At 56.5% G+C, this 19321-nt stretch overlaps 1 protein-coding gene across 1 annotated transcript in view; it reads left to right on the top strand.

Moving 5' to 3' along the window:
• The window catches only part of PRKCZ (protein kinase C zeta), a 100651-nt gene that overhangs the window by 69531 nt on the left and 11799 nt on the right, over nt 1–19321 (top strand). The window contains exons 5-10 of the mRNA XM_045803458.2: nt 240–325; nt 4552–4683; nt 5837–5915; nt 7275–7327; nt 9991–10179; nt 13657–13754. Of these exons, the coding sequence (XP_045659414.1) occupies nt 240–325; nt 4552–4683; nt 5837–5915; nt 7275–7327; nt 9991–10179; nt 13657–13754 (637 nt within the window). The remainder of the gene's footprint in view (nt 1–239; nt 326–4551; nt 4684–5836; nt 5916–7274; nt 7328–9990; nt 10180–13656; nt 13755–19321) is intronic.

Here is a 19321-nt window from a genome sequence, read left to right as displayed (position 1 = left end):
AAAAGGGGGCCTGGTTTCCGTGTCCGGAGGGAAGGCGGGTGGAAAGGAAAACAGGGAGGCGGGCTTGGAAGCACATTGGCCTCCGATGACGTTCCAGCCGGACCCTCACGGGGGCTGCCCCGCTGCTGTCCTCCCCGCCAGGTGGCCGTCCCCACGGGACCTCGGGTGGGGTGGGGTGGGGTGGGGCTGGCCGGCCGGCCGAGGGCTGTTTCTTTACCCCTCTGTGCTGTCTCCCCTAGAGTCCATCTACCGCCGCGGAGCCAGAAGATGGAGGAAGCTGTACCGTGCCAACGGCCATCTCTTCCAGGCCAAGCGCTTTAACAGGGTGAGTGCGGCCGCCTCGGCCCCCGGCTCCCGGGCTGTCACCGCCCAGCCTGCGCTCCGCGGACTCTGTCTTGGCTCAGACACTTACCCCTGCAGCCCTTCTCTGGGGACCCATTCCCATGGGCAGCTCACGCTCCTCACAGCTCTGTGCGTGCTGTCTCCCCACCGGGCGTGGCGCTCTGGGCACAGGGACCCTGCACACAGATTTATTGCTTATTGTAACTAATGACTGGAGGAAGGTCAGCTAGGGGAGACCTAGGGGCACTGTCAGGGCCCAAGAAGGAATGGGGCGTGTGTGTAAGGGACGAGAAGGAATGGTGGATGGCAGGAGAACACGGGGTCCAAGGAATATCGGATGCCTTGGGGGAGGTCAGGCATCACCCAGCAAGGACGTATGAGAGGACCCCGAGTGCCAAGTGCTGCTGGAGCGTGAGGACAGGGGTGAGGTGCATGGACAACAGACCTTCGTCCCATCTCTGGGCGGACTGATGGGGTGTGGATGGGAGATGCTGCGGTGAGCCAGCCGGATAGGATGGACCCTGGCAGCTGACAGAGATGGAAACGTGCCAACCCCCAGGATGCGAGGCCCCTGCTGCCCCCACCCCGTGTTTATTTTACCAGCCAGCTGTGTGGCCAGGTGGCTTCTCTTTCTGCACATCTGGGTGCTGGCTGGGTTCTGGACAGAGAGGGGTCTCAGCCAGATGGGACTGGCCACCCTTCGGGACATCAGACAGAAGGTTCTAGGAGCCCCGCCCCCCATGCTGACTTCCGGTGAAACGCTGTTTCCTTCATCGCAGCTGACTCATTGGTCCAAGATGAAGCCCACCCACCCAGCAGTACGGACCAGGGCCGGGGCAGCACAGAGGGACCTGGCTTCTCCCACTCTGCAGATTTTAGGAGAAAAACCCATTGCTTGGATTGCAGGGTGCTGACCGTCCCACTGTCCCCCTGCCTGCCCCTCCTGCTGCCCCGTCCCCAGAATCAGTGAGAAAAGCTTTTCCTCCCGACAGAGAAGCGGGGACTCAGAGGAGTCCCCCCGCGACCCAGTCCCACCCTGTCACAGATGTTTCGCTGCCCTAGAGCACCGAAAGTAGGCTCCCACAAACACGGGGAGGCTGAGGAGGGCGCTAGTCCAAAGACCCTCGGGCCTCAGACCGCTCCGTCGCTCACAGAGTGAGGTGGCAGAGGGGCCCGCAGTGCACTGGCGACTCGGAATTCCCACCTGCTTGTCCTTGGTCCTAAGGTGTCCTGCCCGGACCCTGGAGGCTGGGTCTGCACCCTTCAGCGTGTCATCACAGGCTTGCGCAGTGCACCTCCACCTGTCACTCGAAAGGGTGTTTTAAGAGCTGCACGTTTGGTTCTGCAGGAATGAGCAAGACCTACAGGGGAAAAGCCCACGAGACATCGTTTCTCATGTTCTTCATCAGTGACCCAAGGGCAGAGAGTGAGCGGGTGGGTGTCAGTCACATGGCTGGGTCTCCCCACCTAGATCTTTATTTACCCTTGACACGACTTTTCTTCTGGAGCAGTGAGACAGAGTTCCACTGGTGAGTCAGAGGGAGAGATTCAGCGGGTTTCTGGAGAAGAAATGAAGACCTCCCTCCTAGAAAGGAGACACCAGTGCCATGGTTGGGGTGGGGCATGAGGGGGAGGTCAGAGCCTGGCCCTGGGAACCCCAGGGCGTGAGCATTTCCTGTAAATGCTGGTCAGGGGTTTCTCCTAGGCTTTTTGGCCCAAGCAAGGAGAACAGGGGTTAGCAAGCAATTCACGTCAAGGGCCAGAGTAAATATGTTAGACTTTGTGGGCTACCAGGTCCCTGTTGCAGCTGCCAACCCCATTGTAACGTAAAAGCCGCCACAGTGGGTAAACACATGAGTAAGGCGGAGTTCCAGTAGAACGTTACTTATAAAAAATAGGGCCGCACTTGGCCCACAGCTGTAGTTTGCCTGCCCCTGGGCTAGAAGATTGGAGTTACTACTTGCTGAATGGATCAAGGCCCAGCATGAGACCCCCTCCCCAGCCCGTATTAGCGCGAAGCAGGATTCAGAAAATGCCGGAGGAGTGAGGCCGCCCCTCCCGCCCAAGGTAGAGCCGTAGCTTCCTACACCTTGTATGGATAGGCCAGGATGCAGGGAGAGTCTGCCACCTCGGCTGGACCTCCCACACACTTGCAGCCCGGATCCGCAGGCTAACGGGCCAGCCCAGGAGGGCTCCCCGGGGCCAGTAGAGATGCGGCTCTCAACAGCCCAGCCTCGGACCCCACAGGTGGACCAGCAGGACGCCCGAGCTCACCGTCAGGAAGCACAAAGCACAGTGGAAGTGGGGTATCTGAGCAAGAACCCACAGAAACCCAGACCAGAGGCTTAGACGGGAAAGAGGTCGGCGTGACCGAAAAGTAGAATGCGTGATCAAAAATCGGAGCCAGGAGCCAGGTCGGCAGCGTGTAAGGAGGCTTCAAAGTATTTTCGCCCCATTGATTTATTCATTCAGGTGAACTTGAGAGGATTGAAGCTTGGGGTTTAGAGTTTATTTTTCAGTGTCACGTTTCCTGAAGTGGTAACAGTTCAAACACAGGTCTGAGCTAAAGAGCCTTCGGCAGCCTTTGGCGGCCTCTCGTGAGCGGCACGGACACAAGGGTTCCACGTGCCTCCCGTGTCCCTGGTGCGGAGCCCGGGGAGAGCGCGCCGGAGTCGGTCAGCAGCTGGCCGCCTGGCCCCTGCGTATCGCTGGGAAGGAGTCTGTGGGTTAGTAAAGACACGGAGTGGCTGACCAAAGCAGCACTGCAGATGGTCATGCAGCGGTGACCATGGGAAAGCGAGGCGCGTCCGCGCGTTATAGAAGGGAGGGGAATTGTCCTTAATGGCTTTACACGTGGTTTGTCGCATCCAGACACACAGGAGAATGAGAACCGGTCCTCATGCCCAAAGCTCTTCTCTGACTTCCAAAGTCAGGTGTTCAGCGGTTGCCCTACTCGGGCAGTGCTGGTACGAAACGAGGGCGGCCACAGTCGGAGCTGTTGGCAGGTGCCCCTGCGGCCGGCCCCCCCAGCCCTCGCCGCCGTCCGCTGCACTTCGGCCCATTTCCTGATGGCCCCACGGTCTGCGTTCGGCTGCCCGAGGGAGGGGTACTTTAGGCAACACGGAGGACTGGGAATAAATGCTTTTCTGTCCTGTTTCCAAAGTTAAAAGTAATGGGGTGTGTGTGTGTTTACTTGACCTTAGCAAACGTGTTGGGCACCCGCGGTGTGCTGGGCGCTGCCCCAGGCACTGGCCGCAGAGCTGTGACCAGGACCTGAAGCTCTGTGTGTGGGGACAGGCCCGCTCGGGCCCTGGTTTCCCCGCTCGGCGCATCGCTGATGAGGAGTCGAGTTCTCGGTGTCCGTGGCCGTGAGCACCGGGCACGTGGTCTGTCCACGCCACCACGCCCCACGCCCGCGCGCCAAGAGGATTCCATCAGCCGTCATAAATGAACTCCACTCAGTACAGTTGTGGTCCTTTTTATTGTTCTGCAGGAGTAATGAGAGACTCTCTCAAAAGAATGAAATTTGTTAACTGCTGGAAAAAAGGTCACGGGAACCGGGTGCCACTCTCGTGCACCACCTGCCACGTGTGACCAGATTTCTGAACACAGTCATCATGCACTTTGTAACAGTCAAAAATTAGGAAAACGTCACCAGACAAGCTGATGGTTACCGTTAATTTCAGACGTTTAGAGCCTTGAAGAACAAAGATTCACCACTTAAAAATCTTTAAAAATACCAAAAAACCCCAAGATAATCGCAGACTGCCCCAAGCAGTTCGAAGTTGTGATGCGTCAGAAGGCCAGGCAGAGTCGCTGTCTCCATGGTCATCTGGAGTCAAATCTGGACGTCCCCCATGCCTGTCTCAGCCTGGGTGTCTGCACACAGCCTGGCAGGAGCCGCGATCCCCTTCCAGCCCCTGAAAGCAGGGGTGGGTCCTTGCCCGAGGAGGGGTCTCATCGCCCCTGCCAGAGCGGGGTCCCAGCCCCCTCCTTGAGGCTCTCGGTTCCCCCAGCCTTGGGATGGTCTCCAATGGGGGCTCCTGAGCTTAGGTGGAGCTTGGGGTCCAGATGTGACGAGGCGACTGGGCTGCCTCCTGTCCTAGCTTCCCGTCGTCTTGGAGGAAGTCAGGGAAGATGCCACGTGCCCCAGTGCTGAGCTGGGTCCCTGGTGGAGCATGGTTTGATGGCTGCTGTTCTTGCCTGCAGAGAGCGTACTGTGGCCAGTGCAGCGAAAGGATATGGGGTCTCGCAAGGCAGGGCTACAGGTGCATCAACTGCAAGCTGCTGGTCCATAAACGCTGCCACGTGCTCGTCCCGCTGACCTGCAAAAGGCATATGGTGAGTGTGGGCCAGGTGGGGCCTGGGGGCCCAGGGGCGGGGTACCCTCAAGCTCATTGTCCACGCTGACCTTGGTAACCCTCGGGCTCCCTGTCCAAATAGGACCCTGCCACCGGTGAGACAAAAGGAGGGGGTGCCTGTGGGTTGCAGAGCCATGACCCAGGCCAGCACCCCAGATGGGGCCCCTCTTCCCAAGCCCTGTGGGCCCCCAGCACTCTTGGGGCAGGGGACCTCTGGTGGGGCCTGCAGGGCCCTCTGCCGTGCTGGGATGAAGGTATGGGAGCAAGGGGAGGCTCGTCTGGACCCCAGGCATGGAACAGTTCTAGAGGAGCTGCGGAGGGGACGCCCCGTGCCGCTCTGAACGTCAGAGGATGCGCGCCCCCACCCCGTGGGCCCCTCACCCCCAGCCTGTAGTTGTGGACGTAAAGCACCCTGGCCCTTTGACGGGTTGTTCATTTCCCTCCTGAGTATCCCAGCTTGGCTGTGCTCGTGGCACCGCTGCGCTGAGCCTGAACTGGACGTTGAGTTCCTCCCGGCAGGCACATGTCCGGGAGGGCTGGCTCATCTGATGTCTGACCCTGATATTGTTGAGCACTGGGAAGTGGGGTCCCCACGTGGACTGCTGTGGGGGATGCACACTGTCTTCCTAAAGCCCTTTCAGCCATGGCTGCCCAAACCCAGAAAGCTGCACATGCCCTTGACTCCATAGGTCCACGCTAGCCTAAGCAATAAGGCCAGCCTCAGAGATGTGATCAGTCAAGGGCTGAGGGAGGCCGACACCCGGAGCTTAGTGTTGGCCAATAGGGGGCTGCCTCAGCTGTGACATCAGCCCCCAGGACTCTGTGATGCGGCAGTGGGGGCGGGGGAGACCACCAAGCATTGTGTATAAATGCCCCATTTTTTAGAGCACCCACTGGAAAGGTCCCAGCCTGGGGTGCTGAGTGGTCTCCTGCTGTAGGGTCACAGGAGACGTCCGTGTGGGTCTTCCTGTCTCCAGGGAAGTAAGGTTAGCAGGTGCATTTGTGGAATACGTGTCAGGACATGGGCTCCAGTGTGCACATCACAGGAGGTGGTGATAGAAAGTCACACAGTGTCTCCAGAAGCCACATTGTCACACCTGTCTGGTCACTTTGTCATGCCCATCTCTTTGCAGGATTCTGTCATGCCTTCCCAAGAACCTGCAGTAGATGACAAGGACGACGTGGACCTTCCTTCTGAGGACACCGATGGAAGTAGGGGCTGCTTTCTTCCTGCTGGTGGAGCCCGGGCTCTCCACGCTGGAATTCCTGCGCGCCTCCCCTTTCTGACCACGAATCCTTTCTAGCTCCCATCTGCTCTCCAAGGGTCAATATTGGCAAGCATGCGCCCCTCACTGCGGGGCTGGGGACGTCTCTAGGGCCTTCCATCATCCCTGGGCATGGATGGCAGGGTGGGGTGGCCTTCCCTGGGTACACATATCTCTGAGAGTGGCGTTTTCCTTCAGCACCAACTTCGGGAGTTCTAGAAGATACCGTGGCGGCTGCCACAGCCAGGCCCTCCCATAGGTGGGCTGCCGCATGGGCTGGTCTCCATGGAAAGGCCTGCTGTCAAGTTGGTTCTTGAGTTTCTGTGGGATTTTGTGGGGGTTTTTGGTGGGGGAGAGACTTTTTTTAATGCTCAGAAGCATTTGGAGGAAGATTTTGAATGCTAGTTGGACCGATATCCCAGCTCTGAGCTCTCATCATCTGTGCACTATTAAGAGCCCTAGCCCTCGCCTGGTACGTGTGAGTACCGCGCCCTGAGAGCCCTTGAAAGGTGAAATGAGACCACGGAGCATAAAGCATTCAGCTCACAAAGGAGATTCCTAATAAACAACAACCCACATACCCACCTACCTCCCAGCCCAGCCAGCCAGCCAGCCATTTATGTATCTGCCCACCCACCATCCGCTCATCCCTCCACCCAGCCAGCCATCCCTCCATTCATCTCCTACCCACCTGCACACTCTAAGAACAACATCTGGAAGGCTAGACACCACCTGCACACTCTAAGAACAACATCTGGAAGGCTAGACACCCACCTGCACACTCTAAGAACAACATCTGGAAGGCTAGACACCCACCTGCACACTCTAAGAACAACATCTGGAAGGCTAGACACCCACCTGCACACTCTAAGAACAACATCTGGAAGGCTAGACACCCACCTGCACACTCTAAGAACAACATCTGGAAGGCTAGACACCCACCTGCGCACTCTAAGAACAACATCTGGAAGGCTAGACACCCACCTGCACACTCTAAGAACATCTGGAAGGCTAGACACCAAAATCTTGTGAACGGTTACTTCTCGATGAATCGCTGAGAAAACATGTCACCGACGCAGGCTCCTACGCTCCACCCCCAGACGTGCAGAGCCAGGAGGTCTGGGTGGAACCAGGAAGCTGCACTTTCCTAGGCCCCTGCGGTTAGGTGTGGCGGCTCCGTGATTTGCCCTGATTGTGGCCTGGCCTGGGCTGCGGGTGCCTGCAGAGGAGCGAGGGGCTGTGGGAGCCCCTGTCTCAATCTGTGTTCCTGACCATGTCCTGTTTCTTTTCTTTCTCTCTTCACTAGTTGCTTACATTTCTTCAACCCGGAAACATGACAACATTAAAGATGATTCTGAGGTGAGTGTGTAAAATGGCTCATTAGTATTTCCAGTTTCTTTAGAAGTTCATTAGCTCATTTCTGGGACAGTTATGGAAATTTAAATATGAACTAGACAGGTTTGGGAATTGTTGCTCACGGCGAGGGCGTGGTCTGTGGCCATGTCAGGTGCTGCACGCTGAGGGGTTCAGGGCGGAGGCCCGGGGAGTCTCCAGTGTTTAGCGCAAAAGGAATCTCCGAACTGGTAGGCGGAGGAGAGCAGGCGGGGGCGGCAGACACGAGCCCGTGCCGAATCTCAGACGTGAGGGCGCCGTGTTCTTGTACTCCTCTCGCAGCTGTGCAGACCTGGAGGGTGAGGTGTCACGGGCCCAGTGAGCCCAAGCGGCAGGCCTGGTCCGAGCCCGGGTCAGGGGACACTCTGACATCAGAATCCTCTTCGGTCAAGTTGGATAAGGACCACAGCCTTTTGTGAGGGTGAACTGAGAGCGTTTGTATGAACACCTACCCCTCGCCTGGCACATGGGAAGCTTTCCACGGCAGCGAGCGTCGGTGTGGCTCCTCCCACGTCAGTTCAGGGTGGCTTGGGCCCCCACGGTGGGCTGCAAGGAGCACACGGAGACCCCAGGCTCATGTGCTTCGAGAAAAGCTGGGAAGGCTAGTCCTGGGGAGTGGGATCACTTTGTACTCTTGCACGGCTGCTGTCGTCTGCGGGGATCCACGTGGAGGAATCGCCCTGAACTAGTCTTGCCCTTTGTCCTGTTCGCGCAAGTTTATGGCGGGTGGGCCCACGTCAGAGATTGATTGATAGATGCTCACCACATTTGCTAGTAACTTGATTCTCCCCACTCCCAAGGTTCAAATGTTTGCATTTTCGGCAAGTATCTTCTGTCTCCTGTCACAGGACAAGTGTTCCCATCACTGGGAAATTGGTACGACATGAAGCAACAACATGTTGGCACCCAGGGGCATGGCCCACGTGGGGCACGGGGCCTCTGGCTTTGGTGGGGGGGGGGAGGCGTGCAGTGTGGTGAAGGTAGTCTGTTGAGGGCAGAGAGGAGAGGGCGTGCACCAGCCCAGGACTCAGCTCTGGAAATATGGGCTGCTGCTGTGTCACAGCTCGGTCTTATTTGGGGCACCTCCTCTCTGAGTCTCCCAGAGGCTCTTTGGGGTGCAGGTATGGCACGTGGCTGCTGCAGGTTCAGGCTCCCCGGCACCTCTCTGCCCAGAGAGTGGAGCAGGTCCAGGGCTGGCTCTTGAGCAGCAATTTTGGTCAAATTTTATTTGCATAAAACCCGTTTTTTGTCTGTTGTACTTTTCCCACATCACAAAGCAATTCTCCGATTCTTGGGGGACACTGACGCGGTGTCCCACAGTTTCACTCCATTCTGACCCCATCTACCTGGAGCTAGCATCAGACCCCACAGATGAAGGGCTCAGGCCCACAAGACTGCCCCCGTTCAGACACCGCTTGTAGGCCGGGTAGACCCCTGTGCTTCTGAGCAACCAGCTCTAAATCAGGTTCCCATGACCCTTACCGTGCGTTCCATTAATCCGCTAAAGTGGCTCACAGAACTCAGGGAAATATTTTATTTACTAGATTACTAGCTTGTGCTAAAAGGCTATACTCAGGAACAGCCCGATGGCAGAGTTACATGAGGTCAGGGATGGGGGGAGGATACGGAGCCTCCGTGCCCCATCCAGGCACACCTCCACGTGTCCACCAACCAGAAGCTTCATAACGGGCATGATTGATTAGGTCATTGGCCATTGGAGAATGGGCTCAATCCCCAGCCTCTCTACCATTCCTGGAGGTCGGAGGTCAGGGTGAGACCGAGTTCCAAGCCTCTAATCACCTGGTTGGTCCCCCTGGCAACCAGCCCCCATCTTTAGGTGGCCTGGGGCTTCTCAAAAGTTGTCTCATTAACATAGCAAGAGATACCTTTTCTGCGCTTAGGGAATTCTGAGGGTTTTGGGAACTCCGCACCAGGAATGGGAGGAAGACCAAGCGTATCTGTTAGTATAAATCCCAGGATCACGATCTGCTCCTTCTGTCCCAGCAAGCCCTCTGCTGCCATTTTGTGGTCTTGCCCAGATTTGGACTGAGAGGTTCCGTTTGGCCTTGAGTGTGTGGCCAGCTCTGGGTGACGAGTGAGGCACATGAGACTGTTTTCTTGAGTGAGGAAGGCACACCACCTGGAGTTGGCAGCCTCTGGCCACAAAACCTCAGGACTGCTCCTGGCCTGGGCCACAGCTTCCCTAGAGTAACCGACAGACGTCCCCCGTGGACTTCCTGATTTTTCTACCTGGTCATTCTACGTCTGGGATGAGTCAGAGGCACTTAGGTACCTCTTGCCTTCACCACAAACACCCTTGCCAGAAATAATTCATGGGAAGAAAGCTTCTGTTCTTAATCGGATCGCCTTCCTTTCATTTTGTGTTTCCAGTAGCCCTTGCGCGGGGCTGTGGCCGGGCTTTGCGGACGTCAGCGAGTTAAGCGTTACAGCCCCCAGGAGGACGCTGGTGGGAGCGCCGTCCTGGGAGGCTGGCCCCGGGCACCCACACGCTCACGCGGCAGCCACGGGCTGTGAGTGGGGGGTCTGGGGGGTCCGTAGAGTCGGAGCCTGTGAGCAGAATTGCTCGCAGGGAGGAGTCTTTCCTTCCTCACTGTCTCTCTTGTCCGCAGGACCTCAAGCCGGTTATCGATGGGATGGATGGAATCAAAATATCTCAGGGGCTCGGACTGCAGGACTTCGACCTGATCAGGGTCATCGGACGCGGGAGCTACGCCAAGGTCCTCCTGGTGCGGCTGAAGAAGAATGATCAGATGTACGCCATGAAAGTGGTGAAGAAGGAGCTAGTCCACGATGACGAGGTGAGCACGGACCCTGGCTCACGCTTCCTTTCGGGGCCTCCTCCTGGCCTCCGGTGCCGCTTTCTCTCAGTGGAAGTAAAGTGCCTGTAACAGGACTCACCATTTTAACCGTTTTAAAGGGTATGTTCACGTGGTGTTTGGTACAGTCACGATGTGACACTTCACCTCCGTCTCGTGCCGCGACACTGTCGTCCCCCCCCCAAGGAAGCCCTGTGTCCACGAGCACTCACCCCCACGCCCCACGGCCCTCCCCCGGCACACTGGTCTGCCGTCTGTCTCTGGACTGAGCTCCCTCGACATTTCCTGTACGTGGAATCATACGCCGTGGGGCCCTTTGTGTCCCGCTCCTTGCAGTGACACCGTGTTTCCGGGTTCATCCGCAGAGCAGCGCGTATCAGAACTTCACTGCTTCTTACGCCATTTTAGGAACAGATCACATTCGGGTCATGTGTTGATAGAGATTGGGGTTGCTCCCACCTTCTGGCGGCTGTGTGGTATTTGTTCTCGCCCCTGTTTCTGGTTCTTGGGGGAGGATCCCTAGGAGTGGAATCACTGGCTCGTAGGTTAGTCAGGCTTCCCTGCTTGAGGAAGCACCGAACCGTACCCCGCAGGTGCGCGCTTTCACGTTCCCGCCAGCAGCACGCGAGGGCCCCGGTTCTGCACACCCTCTCCAGGACTTGACGTTTTCTGGTTTGCGATTATCGCGACCCTGGTGGGTGTGAAGTGGCACCTCGTTGTGGTTTGACCCGCGTTTCCATAACGACTAGTAACATTGAGCGTCTCTCTGGGCTTCTTGGCTTCACGTACTTTTGGTCTTTTTCTTTCCCAGTTGCATGCAGACTCCGTCTCTTAGAAGCAGAGGAAGGACTGATGCATGGGCAGCAATAATGCTGTTGCCGTCGGGCCCTGTAGTACATGAGGTGACTTGGTGTCCGTGGGCCCATCGGACCGCAGGAGGGCTCCCCGGCCCTGGCCCAGGCTCATGGTTTGGAGGAAAGAGCTGGGACTGAACTATGACTTTTACTTGCCCTACCAGCAGGGTGCATTTGTGCAGTGCACAGACTGCCCAACTGGCCCCTGAGTGCTGAGCTCATTCCAGACCCCCTCACTGAAACTCTGGCCAGCTGGAAAGTTAGTGGAGTGTCTGAGGTCAGGTTTGTACAACTGAAAGAAAAGGCATTTAGGAGAGACTTATTGCTTTGGTTCATTCCTGGCATCTTCAAATTGTCCCCTGTGGACCAAGATGTGGAGGTGGGACTTTTAGGTGATCTCTCTAGAAGCGTGACTCTAGGAGTCAGTGAGTGGGAGCCGTGTGTGTGTGTCCATGTCTGCGTGTGTCACGTGCATGTCTGCGTGTCATGTGTGTATCGGCGTGTGTGCCGTGTGCTTCTGTGTGTGTGCATCTGTGAGAGACCCTGTCGTCTCGTGGCCACGAGTCTGGGCCGTGGACATCGGGCCGTAGGGGCACTGCAGCAGGCTGGATGGTGGCCTGCAAAAAGATACGTCCACATCCTAACCCCTGGAACCTGTGCATCTGAACTTACTTGGAAATGGGGTCCTTGCAGATGTAATTAAGTTAAGGATCTTGGGGAGATCATCCTGGATTATGTGGGTGGGCCATGAATCCAATGAGAGGTGTCCTTTTAGAGAAAGGCAGAGAAAGAGCTGAGACAGACAGAAAGAAGGAAGCAGAGACACAGGGAAGCCAGTGGGCAGAGGGAGGCACACAAGAGGCAGGTTGTGCCCCCTCGGGGCTTCAGAGAGGGTGTGACCCTGCTGGCACCCTGATTTCAGGCTCCTGGTCAGGACAGTGAGAGGACAGGTTTGGATGTTTTCAGGCCCCTAGTCTGAGGCACTTTGTTGAAACAGCCTCGGGAGCCAAGCAGGCAGGAAGGAACAGCGGCATGCAAGCGGAGACCCCGGTGGCTTGACTCTGTGTGGGAGGGAAGGCTCAGCCACCCACCAGGGTTTTCACCTGAGCACCTGGGTGACCAGGTCCCTTTGGAGCACAGATGGCTGAGGCTGGTTGTGAGCTCTGTTGGAGGCCTTCTGTGTGGGGCATCCTGTGGGGCTACCAACCAGCTGTTGCACGTGCTCCAGGTCTAGAGCCCAGGGAGAGGCGGGGCTGGGAGTGCTCTGCACAGATGGCAGGCTCTGAAGCTGGGCCCTCCTAGGGGTCTCCTGGGGAACAGAGGGGGCTCCGGACTGAGCCCAAGGAGGACAAACCCCATGAGAGTTTGCTCATTTGTTTCCAAACACCTTCAGGGGCAGATAGCATGACTCCGGACTCTCAGCCCCTAGGAGGTAAGGTTTAACCTCATCCAGCTCTGCTTTCTGGGTTGGAACGGAATCACAAGTGACTTGACTTTGCAACTTTCCCGAAATTCCAGCATGGATTGGGAGGGAGACAGTGGCAGGAGCTGGTGCTCCAGAGATGGGCATGGGACACTGGGGAGTCTGCTTAAGCATCCATCCTGTTTCCTCGTGTCTTAAGTGGAGATGATACCAGCCTCCCAGGGCTGCCACGGGGAGCACATGAGGCACATGAGGCAGTGCATGGAGAGCCCGTAGCTCAGATGCTGACACACAGCTGGTGATGGTGATGATGATGATGGTGGTGGTGATGATGGTGGTGGCGATGGTGGCGATGGTGATGGTGATGGTGATGATGATGATGGTGGTGATGATGGTGATATGATGGTGGTGATGGTGATGGTGGTGATGATGGTAGTGATGATGGTGATGGTGGCGATGGTGGTGATAGTGATGGTGGTGATGGTGGTGATGATGGTGATGATGGTGATGGTGGTGATGATGGTGATATGATGGTGGTGATGATGATGGTGGTGATGATGGTGATGATGGCGGTAGTAATGATGATGGTGATGGTGGCAATGGTGGTGATGGTGATGGTGGCGATGGTGGCGATGGTGATGATGGTGATGATGGTGGTGATGGAGGCAATGGAGGTGATGATGCTGATGATGGTGATGATGGTGGTGATGATGGTGATATCGTGGTGGTGATGATGATGATGGTAGTAATGATGATGGTGATGGTGGCAATGGTAGTGGTGGTGATGGTGGCGATGGTGGCGATGGTGATGATGGTGATGATGGTGGTGATGATGGTGATGATGGTGATGGTGGTGATGATGGTGATGGTGGTGATATCATGGTGGTGATGATGTTGATGATGATGGTAGTAATGATGGTGATGGTGGCAATGGTAGTGGTGGTGATGGTGGTGATGGTGATGGTGGTGATGATGATGGTGATGGTGGCGATGAACATGATGGTGAGGTTGGTGGTGAAGATGGGGATAGTGGTGGTGATGTATTTCTTGGTGGGCATTTTCCTTTCCTATCTACACTGTCTTCTTACAAGCAGAGATGAGAGACATTCCTCTCTTGCCTCCCCTGCTCGAGGATGAAGAGTATTCGGGAGCCTCATTAACACGCCCTGGTTTCTATTTCAGGATATTGACTGGGTACAGACAGAGAAGCATGTGTTTGAGCAGGCATCCAGCAACCCTTTCCTGGTCGGCTTACACTCCTGCTTCCAGACAACAAGTCGGTAAGAAAAAGAGCGTGTTTCTAAGATTCTGCTAATTTCCGCATTGAGCTGCACGGCAGCTGAGTAGGCATGAGGTTTCTGCCATTGTATTGGGCTCTCTCAATTGCACGTATGGGTTTGTTTTGTTTTTTGAGTTTTTTTTTTTTCGCTCATCAAACTAAGTTTGTTGTTCTTATCAGCTGGTGTCTTGTATCAAGTAAATTTCATGGATTTGCACCTAAATTTTTAATTGCATTTATAAAATATCTATTGAAAACATCCTACTGAGTACAGGAGTAGAGGCATTGGGTTAGGTGTTGGGACGCCATAGTGGGCAGGGGGTGGGTTTCTATGCTCATGGATATTACAAATAAGCGGAATAAATTAAAAAATACCAACAATGTCACTTAATAAAATTTTATAGTGGAATCCTACTGTTTTAAAAGGCTTGAAGACCACTGGTCTGGGATAGTCAATGTATACTGTTCAGAATTCTTTTCAGCCAGTTGACTTAAACTCACCCAGTGTGTTTATTTGAAGAAATATCGACTGTATTCTGTGTCGGGGTCTTCAAGACCACCCCCAGGTTCAGCAATTTAGCAGGAGAACTCATAGGACCAGCACATAGTAGGACTCAAGGCTAAGATTTCTTGCCATGAAAGGATATAAAGCACAACTGGCAAAGGGAAGAGGCACGTGGGGTGAAGAGGGTAGTCACACAAGTCACCATCGGCCAGCAAGGAATTGTGACAACTGAGGACTTTCCTGGGGTCTAGCACGTGCCAGAATATTCCAGAAGGAAAGCAGGTGTTCAGCATTCACCATATTGTGTATGCACAGCAGACCACTCTTACGATCCAGGGGAGGTTTCATATCGGTGGAGGGAGCTGTCTACTAGTCAAGTGCCCAGACTCCAGCCAAAGGCCAGCCTCGCAAGCAGGCCTTTCTGAGGACGACAAGTCCCTGTCTGGCTTATGGTAACTCAGCTCAGCTGTAAATCAGACTAGTGACTCGTACTTCCCCACGTCCACCCTCACCTCCCTCCTGACCTTCAGTCCCTTGACCCACCTGAACTGGCTGCCACCTGTGCGTCCAAAGCACCTGGGGTAAATGGCCTTTCCCCTACATCTGTCGTCGTCCCCTCCCCGGATCTCACTGATCCGGACTCCTAAGTGTGTCTCAGGTTCCTCCCTTCTCTCCTGAGCCCTGACCACAGCCTCTTTGGGGCGTCTGGTCCCTGGTCCTCCCCTGGCTGTCAGTTCCCTCATGTTGGAGTTAAGCCATATTTTGAAAACACAGATCTAAAGTGTCTTTCTCCTGCTTCAAAGCTCCTCTGATTACTTTCCCAGTTGCTTCTGGGATGTGATCCAGGCCCCCAGGCATGTGGCTGGAGTTGCTGTGACCCAGCTCCACCCTGGGCTTCTCTGCTCTGTCCATCTTGGTCATGCCGCCAGGTGGGCCCTGCCCTCCCCCTGTCCCCCCACTCCTCCTGCCTCCGCACTTGAGAAAAGGTTCCCTCGTTGTGTCTGTGCGTTCTCCCCATGCCTCTGTGTAGCACTGACCGTGGTCTCTGGGAGTCACGGAATATGCCCAAGGGCAGACGACCCATCGCAACCCCACACTTCCTGAATGGTGAGATTCCAAAAGACTTGTTTTACGGTTGATTTTACTGTATGAACTCGTGGGGGTGTGGTGTAAAAGGGTCAGACTTTGAACCTCACTCCCGTCTTTGTCACTGGAGCACAGTGCTTTCTGCCTCCGGAGATGGTCTGCGTGTCACGTTCCCAGGTGCGCTAAGGAGAACCGAAAACAAGTTCATCCATTCAGTGTTTGTGTGTGATCCTGTGACACAGCCACTCTGCTCTTCCAAACGGACGTGTGGGAGATTCGTTTACAGCGTTCACCGGAGGGGGGGCCGCCTCCCAGGACATCACATTCATCTCTTATTTTTACAGGATCTGTCAGTCTGTCTGGAAGCTCCAAACACCTGGTTAGTCGGGATAGGGTGTCTCTCCTGGGCTTTGCCCCAGCTGTGTGTCTATGCCTGTGGCCCGCGGCACACTCCTGGAGACAGCAGGGGGTGCTTGGTACCCAGCACCCTGTGGGCAGTCACGCTGCTTAAAGAATATTTTTTTAAGGTACAATCATGTTGTTGGTACAAGTATAAAGTGAACACGTGTCACATTCTTTGTGACTCATGAATTAGTGAAGGTTGCAGATGTTACAACCAGTTCAGAGGGGAGCTCAAAGTCCTGAACAGGCCCGAGCAGTCAGCAGCACGGAGACGCGTTCGCACCGGCTGCGGGGCTGGAGCCGGGAGTGGGGGCGTCCGGGGGGCTGGAGCCAGAGTGTCCGGGGGCTGGGAGCCGGGACATCTGGGGGGCTGGAGCCAGGAGCCGGGGCATCTGGGGGGCTGGAGCTGGGAGCCAGGGCATCTGGAGGGCTGGAGCCGGGAGCCAGGGCATCTGGAGGGCTGGAGCAGGGAGCTGGGGCATCTGAGGGGCTGGAGCCGGGAGTTGGGGTTTCTGGCGGGGGGGTCTGGAGCCCGGATGACCTACCTTCCTGCCGACGGTCTCCGCTGCATGGCTGTGCATGGACGACCCTTCCAGGGTCTGGAAGGCTCTGAGAAGCCCACAGGAACAGAGAGCCTGGGAGGGGCTCGTACACACAGCACCCAGTTTCTGCTGAGGTCTGGAGTCACAGCTGGGGTGTGGGCCCGGCCCTCCTCTTGTCAGCTGTGTGACCTCGGGGTAACCTGTCTACACCCAGTCTCCTCTGGTAACAGGGAGCAGCAGGGACGCTGCCTCTTAGGGTCGCTGTGGGGATTAGTAAGACATTAAAATGTTAATAGCAAGGCCCGGCTTGTGGTAAACCGTTGATAGAGTGAGCCTCTGTGAGGGCCTCTCTCCGTGTTGGCGCTGGGCCTTTGAACAGAGGCACCGCTGACGCTGTGTCTGGGCCCCGGGAGACCAGCAGCATCCCCCATTGCGGTCGGGTGGCGATTAGCACTGCGCCGACAAACCCTCACGGCCAGCAGGACACCCACAGGGACTGAAGTCGTGAAATGTGACGAGGCCCCAGCAAGCAGAGGTGTGGGCAGCTGCAGGGACAGGACACTTGGGGAGCCCCGCCTGCCGGGGGTACGGGTGGCCGCCGCCCCGGCTCCTGGGCCGCGGGAGGCGCTGCAGGTTCTGCCCGGAGCACGTCGTCCCGAGGGCTTGCCACGGGCCTGTCTGCAGGGGCCTGGGAGCCCGACCTGCCACGCCTGCGAATAGACAGGACGGCCAGCTGCTGACCATGCTCCGAGCCGTGCCTGGTGCCCGGGGCGGCCGCGGTAGATGTCTGCTGAATGACCCAGCAGCTCATGGTGAGCACAGTTGTCGGCGGGGCCTCGGGACGGGGAGAAAGAAGGGTTTCTTCTCTCCCCCCTTCAAGTCCGGTGCCCACTCTGGTCAGCCGCGTCCTGTGCTCACGGCTCCATGGGCTCCCCGGGTTTTAAGGCACTAATGTCATCACACACAGCACAACACAAGGGCAGTGGTGTTTCCAGCACAGAAACATCTGCGCTGTGGGAGAGGCGTGCTTCGTAGCCAGACGGCCCATCCTTCTCAGACAATGGCCAAAATGAAAATTAACCACAAAATTGCTTCTGTTTGAGCTATTCCAGGAAAAATGGGCTGAAGATTGTAGCTGAGGTGACTATTTTTAGCACGCTCCCCCCCCATAAAGTTGCAGTTTGGGGACATTTGTCGCACGTAGCATGATCTCAGATCACAGATGAGCAAGCTGCCATTAAAATATTTATGGTTAGCTTGCGGCTCTGAAATACAGCCTTTTAACCGTGTGCCTCGACTTACCATACTGCCCTCCTCTCGCGTGGACGTGCACTCACTCGTGTACGGAAGAGCTCCCTGCGCTGTGGTCTGACTTCGACGCTTGACTCGATGGTTCTTGGTTCACAGTGGCGTCTGGAGATTAAATGCTGCTGAGCCGGGGCTGGCGTGTGTGCTTCCGTGTGAAGTGCCCCGGAGGACTCGCCTGCCGCCCTGCAGACTTCTCCCGGGGCTCAGTCACGGCCCGGCCGGGGTGGGACCGCGGTGCTCCAGCACTGGCGTGTGGAGGCGCTGATGGAGCGGCGTGTGGGGAGGGGACAGGCGCCGGGATGCCTCCCAGAGGAGGTGGTGTGTATCTGGGAGGAGGAGAAAGGGCCTCGGAGGTGTGGGGGGTCATCCTGGAGCGATCCGCAGCCACTTAGGCTCCAGGGAAACTGAGGCCCCGGTGGTATTCTGCGGGGGAAGCGCAACACCCAGTTCCTAGGAGGGCTGGTGGCATAGGGTCTGGACATGGGCACGGACCCACTGGGCACATCGAGGCCTGGAAGGAGGCGTCAGAACGGAGCTGAGGACCGTATGTGTTGCCTGATGCCAGGGAGTGGGTGGAGATTCTGGGGGCAGAAGTGAGGTCAGCAAGGGCATACTGGGGGACTCTGGGGGACACTGGGGTCGGCGGTGAGCTCCTGTCCCTCGGGTAGTTGTGGGTACGGTGGCTGCGGGAGGAGGTCAGGCCTCAAGCGGGGGTGATGCTTGACGTGCGGGCAGGCAGGTGAGCAGAGCCACGCTGGGTCAAGCCTCCTGGGGGGCTCAGAGGAAAACCGACTTTTCTCGGGGCCTCTGCTTGTGGAGGGAGGCCGTGAGCACAGCAGGGATCATCCGAGACCTTGGGAGTTCGGGCGTCTTCCTCTTTGAGCACATGAGTCACTGCACTTCAAAACACAATCAATTTGTTGGAGTCATAATTCAATTGAAGCCCAGAATAGAAGGAGCAGACGTTGAGTGACAGGCAGCAGAGCGCGGTGCGGGTCTTGGCTGCAGCCTTTGTTCCGACGGGCGGTGGTGGCGCCAGAGCTCTGAGTTTGCTCGCGGTTCACCTGGATCGGCTAAGATCCGGTCCCCTCCCCCCGGGCTCCCGGGGCAGGACGGCTTGGGCCGCGGACAGCCGGGGGGCGTCGTGGGGAGGAAGGATTCTTCCGTCCCAAGCGGCCTGTGACTCACTACAACAGTTAAGGAGGTTCTGGGGGGTTCGCTCAGCTTCGGCAAGTACGCGTAGAACGCACTGCTTGTAGAAACGCTGGGGGTGGCCATCACTGAACCATCCCAAGCCCGGCGCAGTGACGGAGCCCGGGCCTGGCCTCCTTCCATCAGATTCTGAGAAAGTCTTTTACCCCTCCTGTGCCTCTGCCTCTCCCTCTGGCTCGTGGTCACTGGTTAAACATTCATGCGCAGACTGTGGAGTCCGTGCGGGAGGGTCAGCGGACGCTGTAAACGCTGGTCTTATCTGGTGTACTCGCTCTTATCTGGCACTTTTCCTCAAAGGGCCACATAGTGAGTGTTTTCAGCTTTGAGGACCACACGGTTTGTATGGAAGGTATTCACAGTGGTGCAAGGACAGCCGGACACAGTACGTGAAGATAGACACATGCAGTGTTCCAGTAAAACTTTATTAACAAACACAGGTGGTGGGCTGAACATGGCCAGCTCCTAGTTTATAGCGTCACCTCTTGAGTTGAGCATTCTCTTAACTTATGGCAT

Source organism: Ursus americanus, chromosome 33 (assembly GCF_024610735.1).
Source record: "Ursus americanus isolate L20-20 chromosome 33, mUrsAme1.1.p, whole genome shotgun sequence".
NCBI classification, from domain to species: Eukaryota; Metazoa; Chordata; class Mammalia; order Carnivora; family Ursidae; genus Ursus; species Ursus americanus.
Note: the sequence above shows the minus strand (reverse complement) of the source record. Positions and strands in the feature narration are given on the sequence as shown.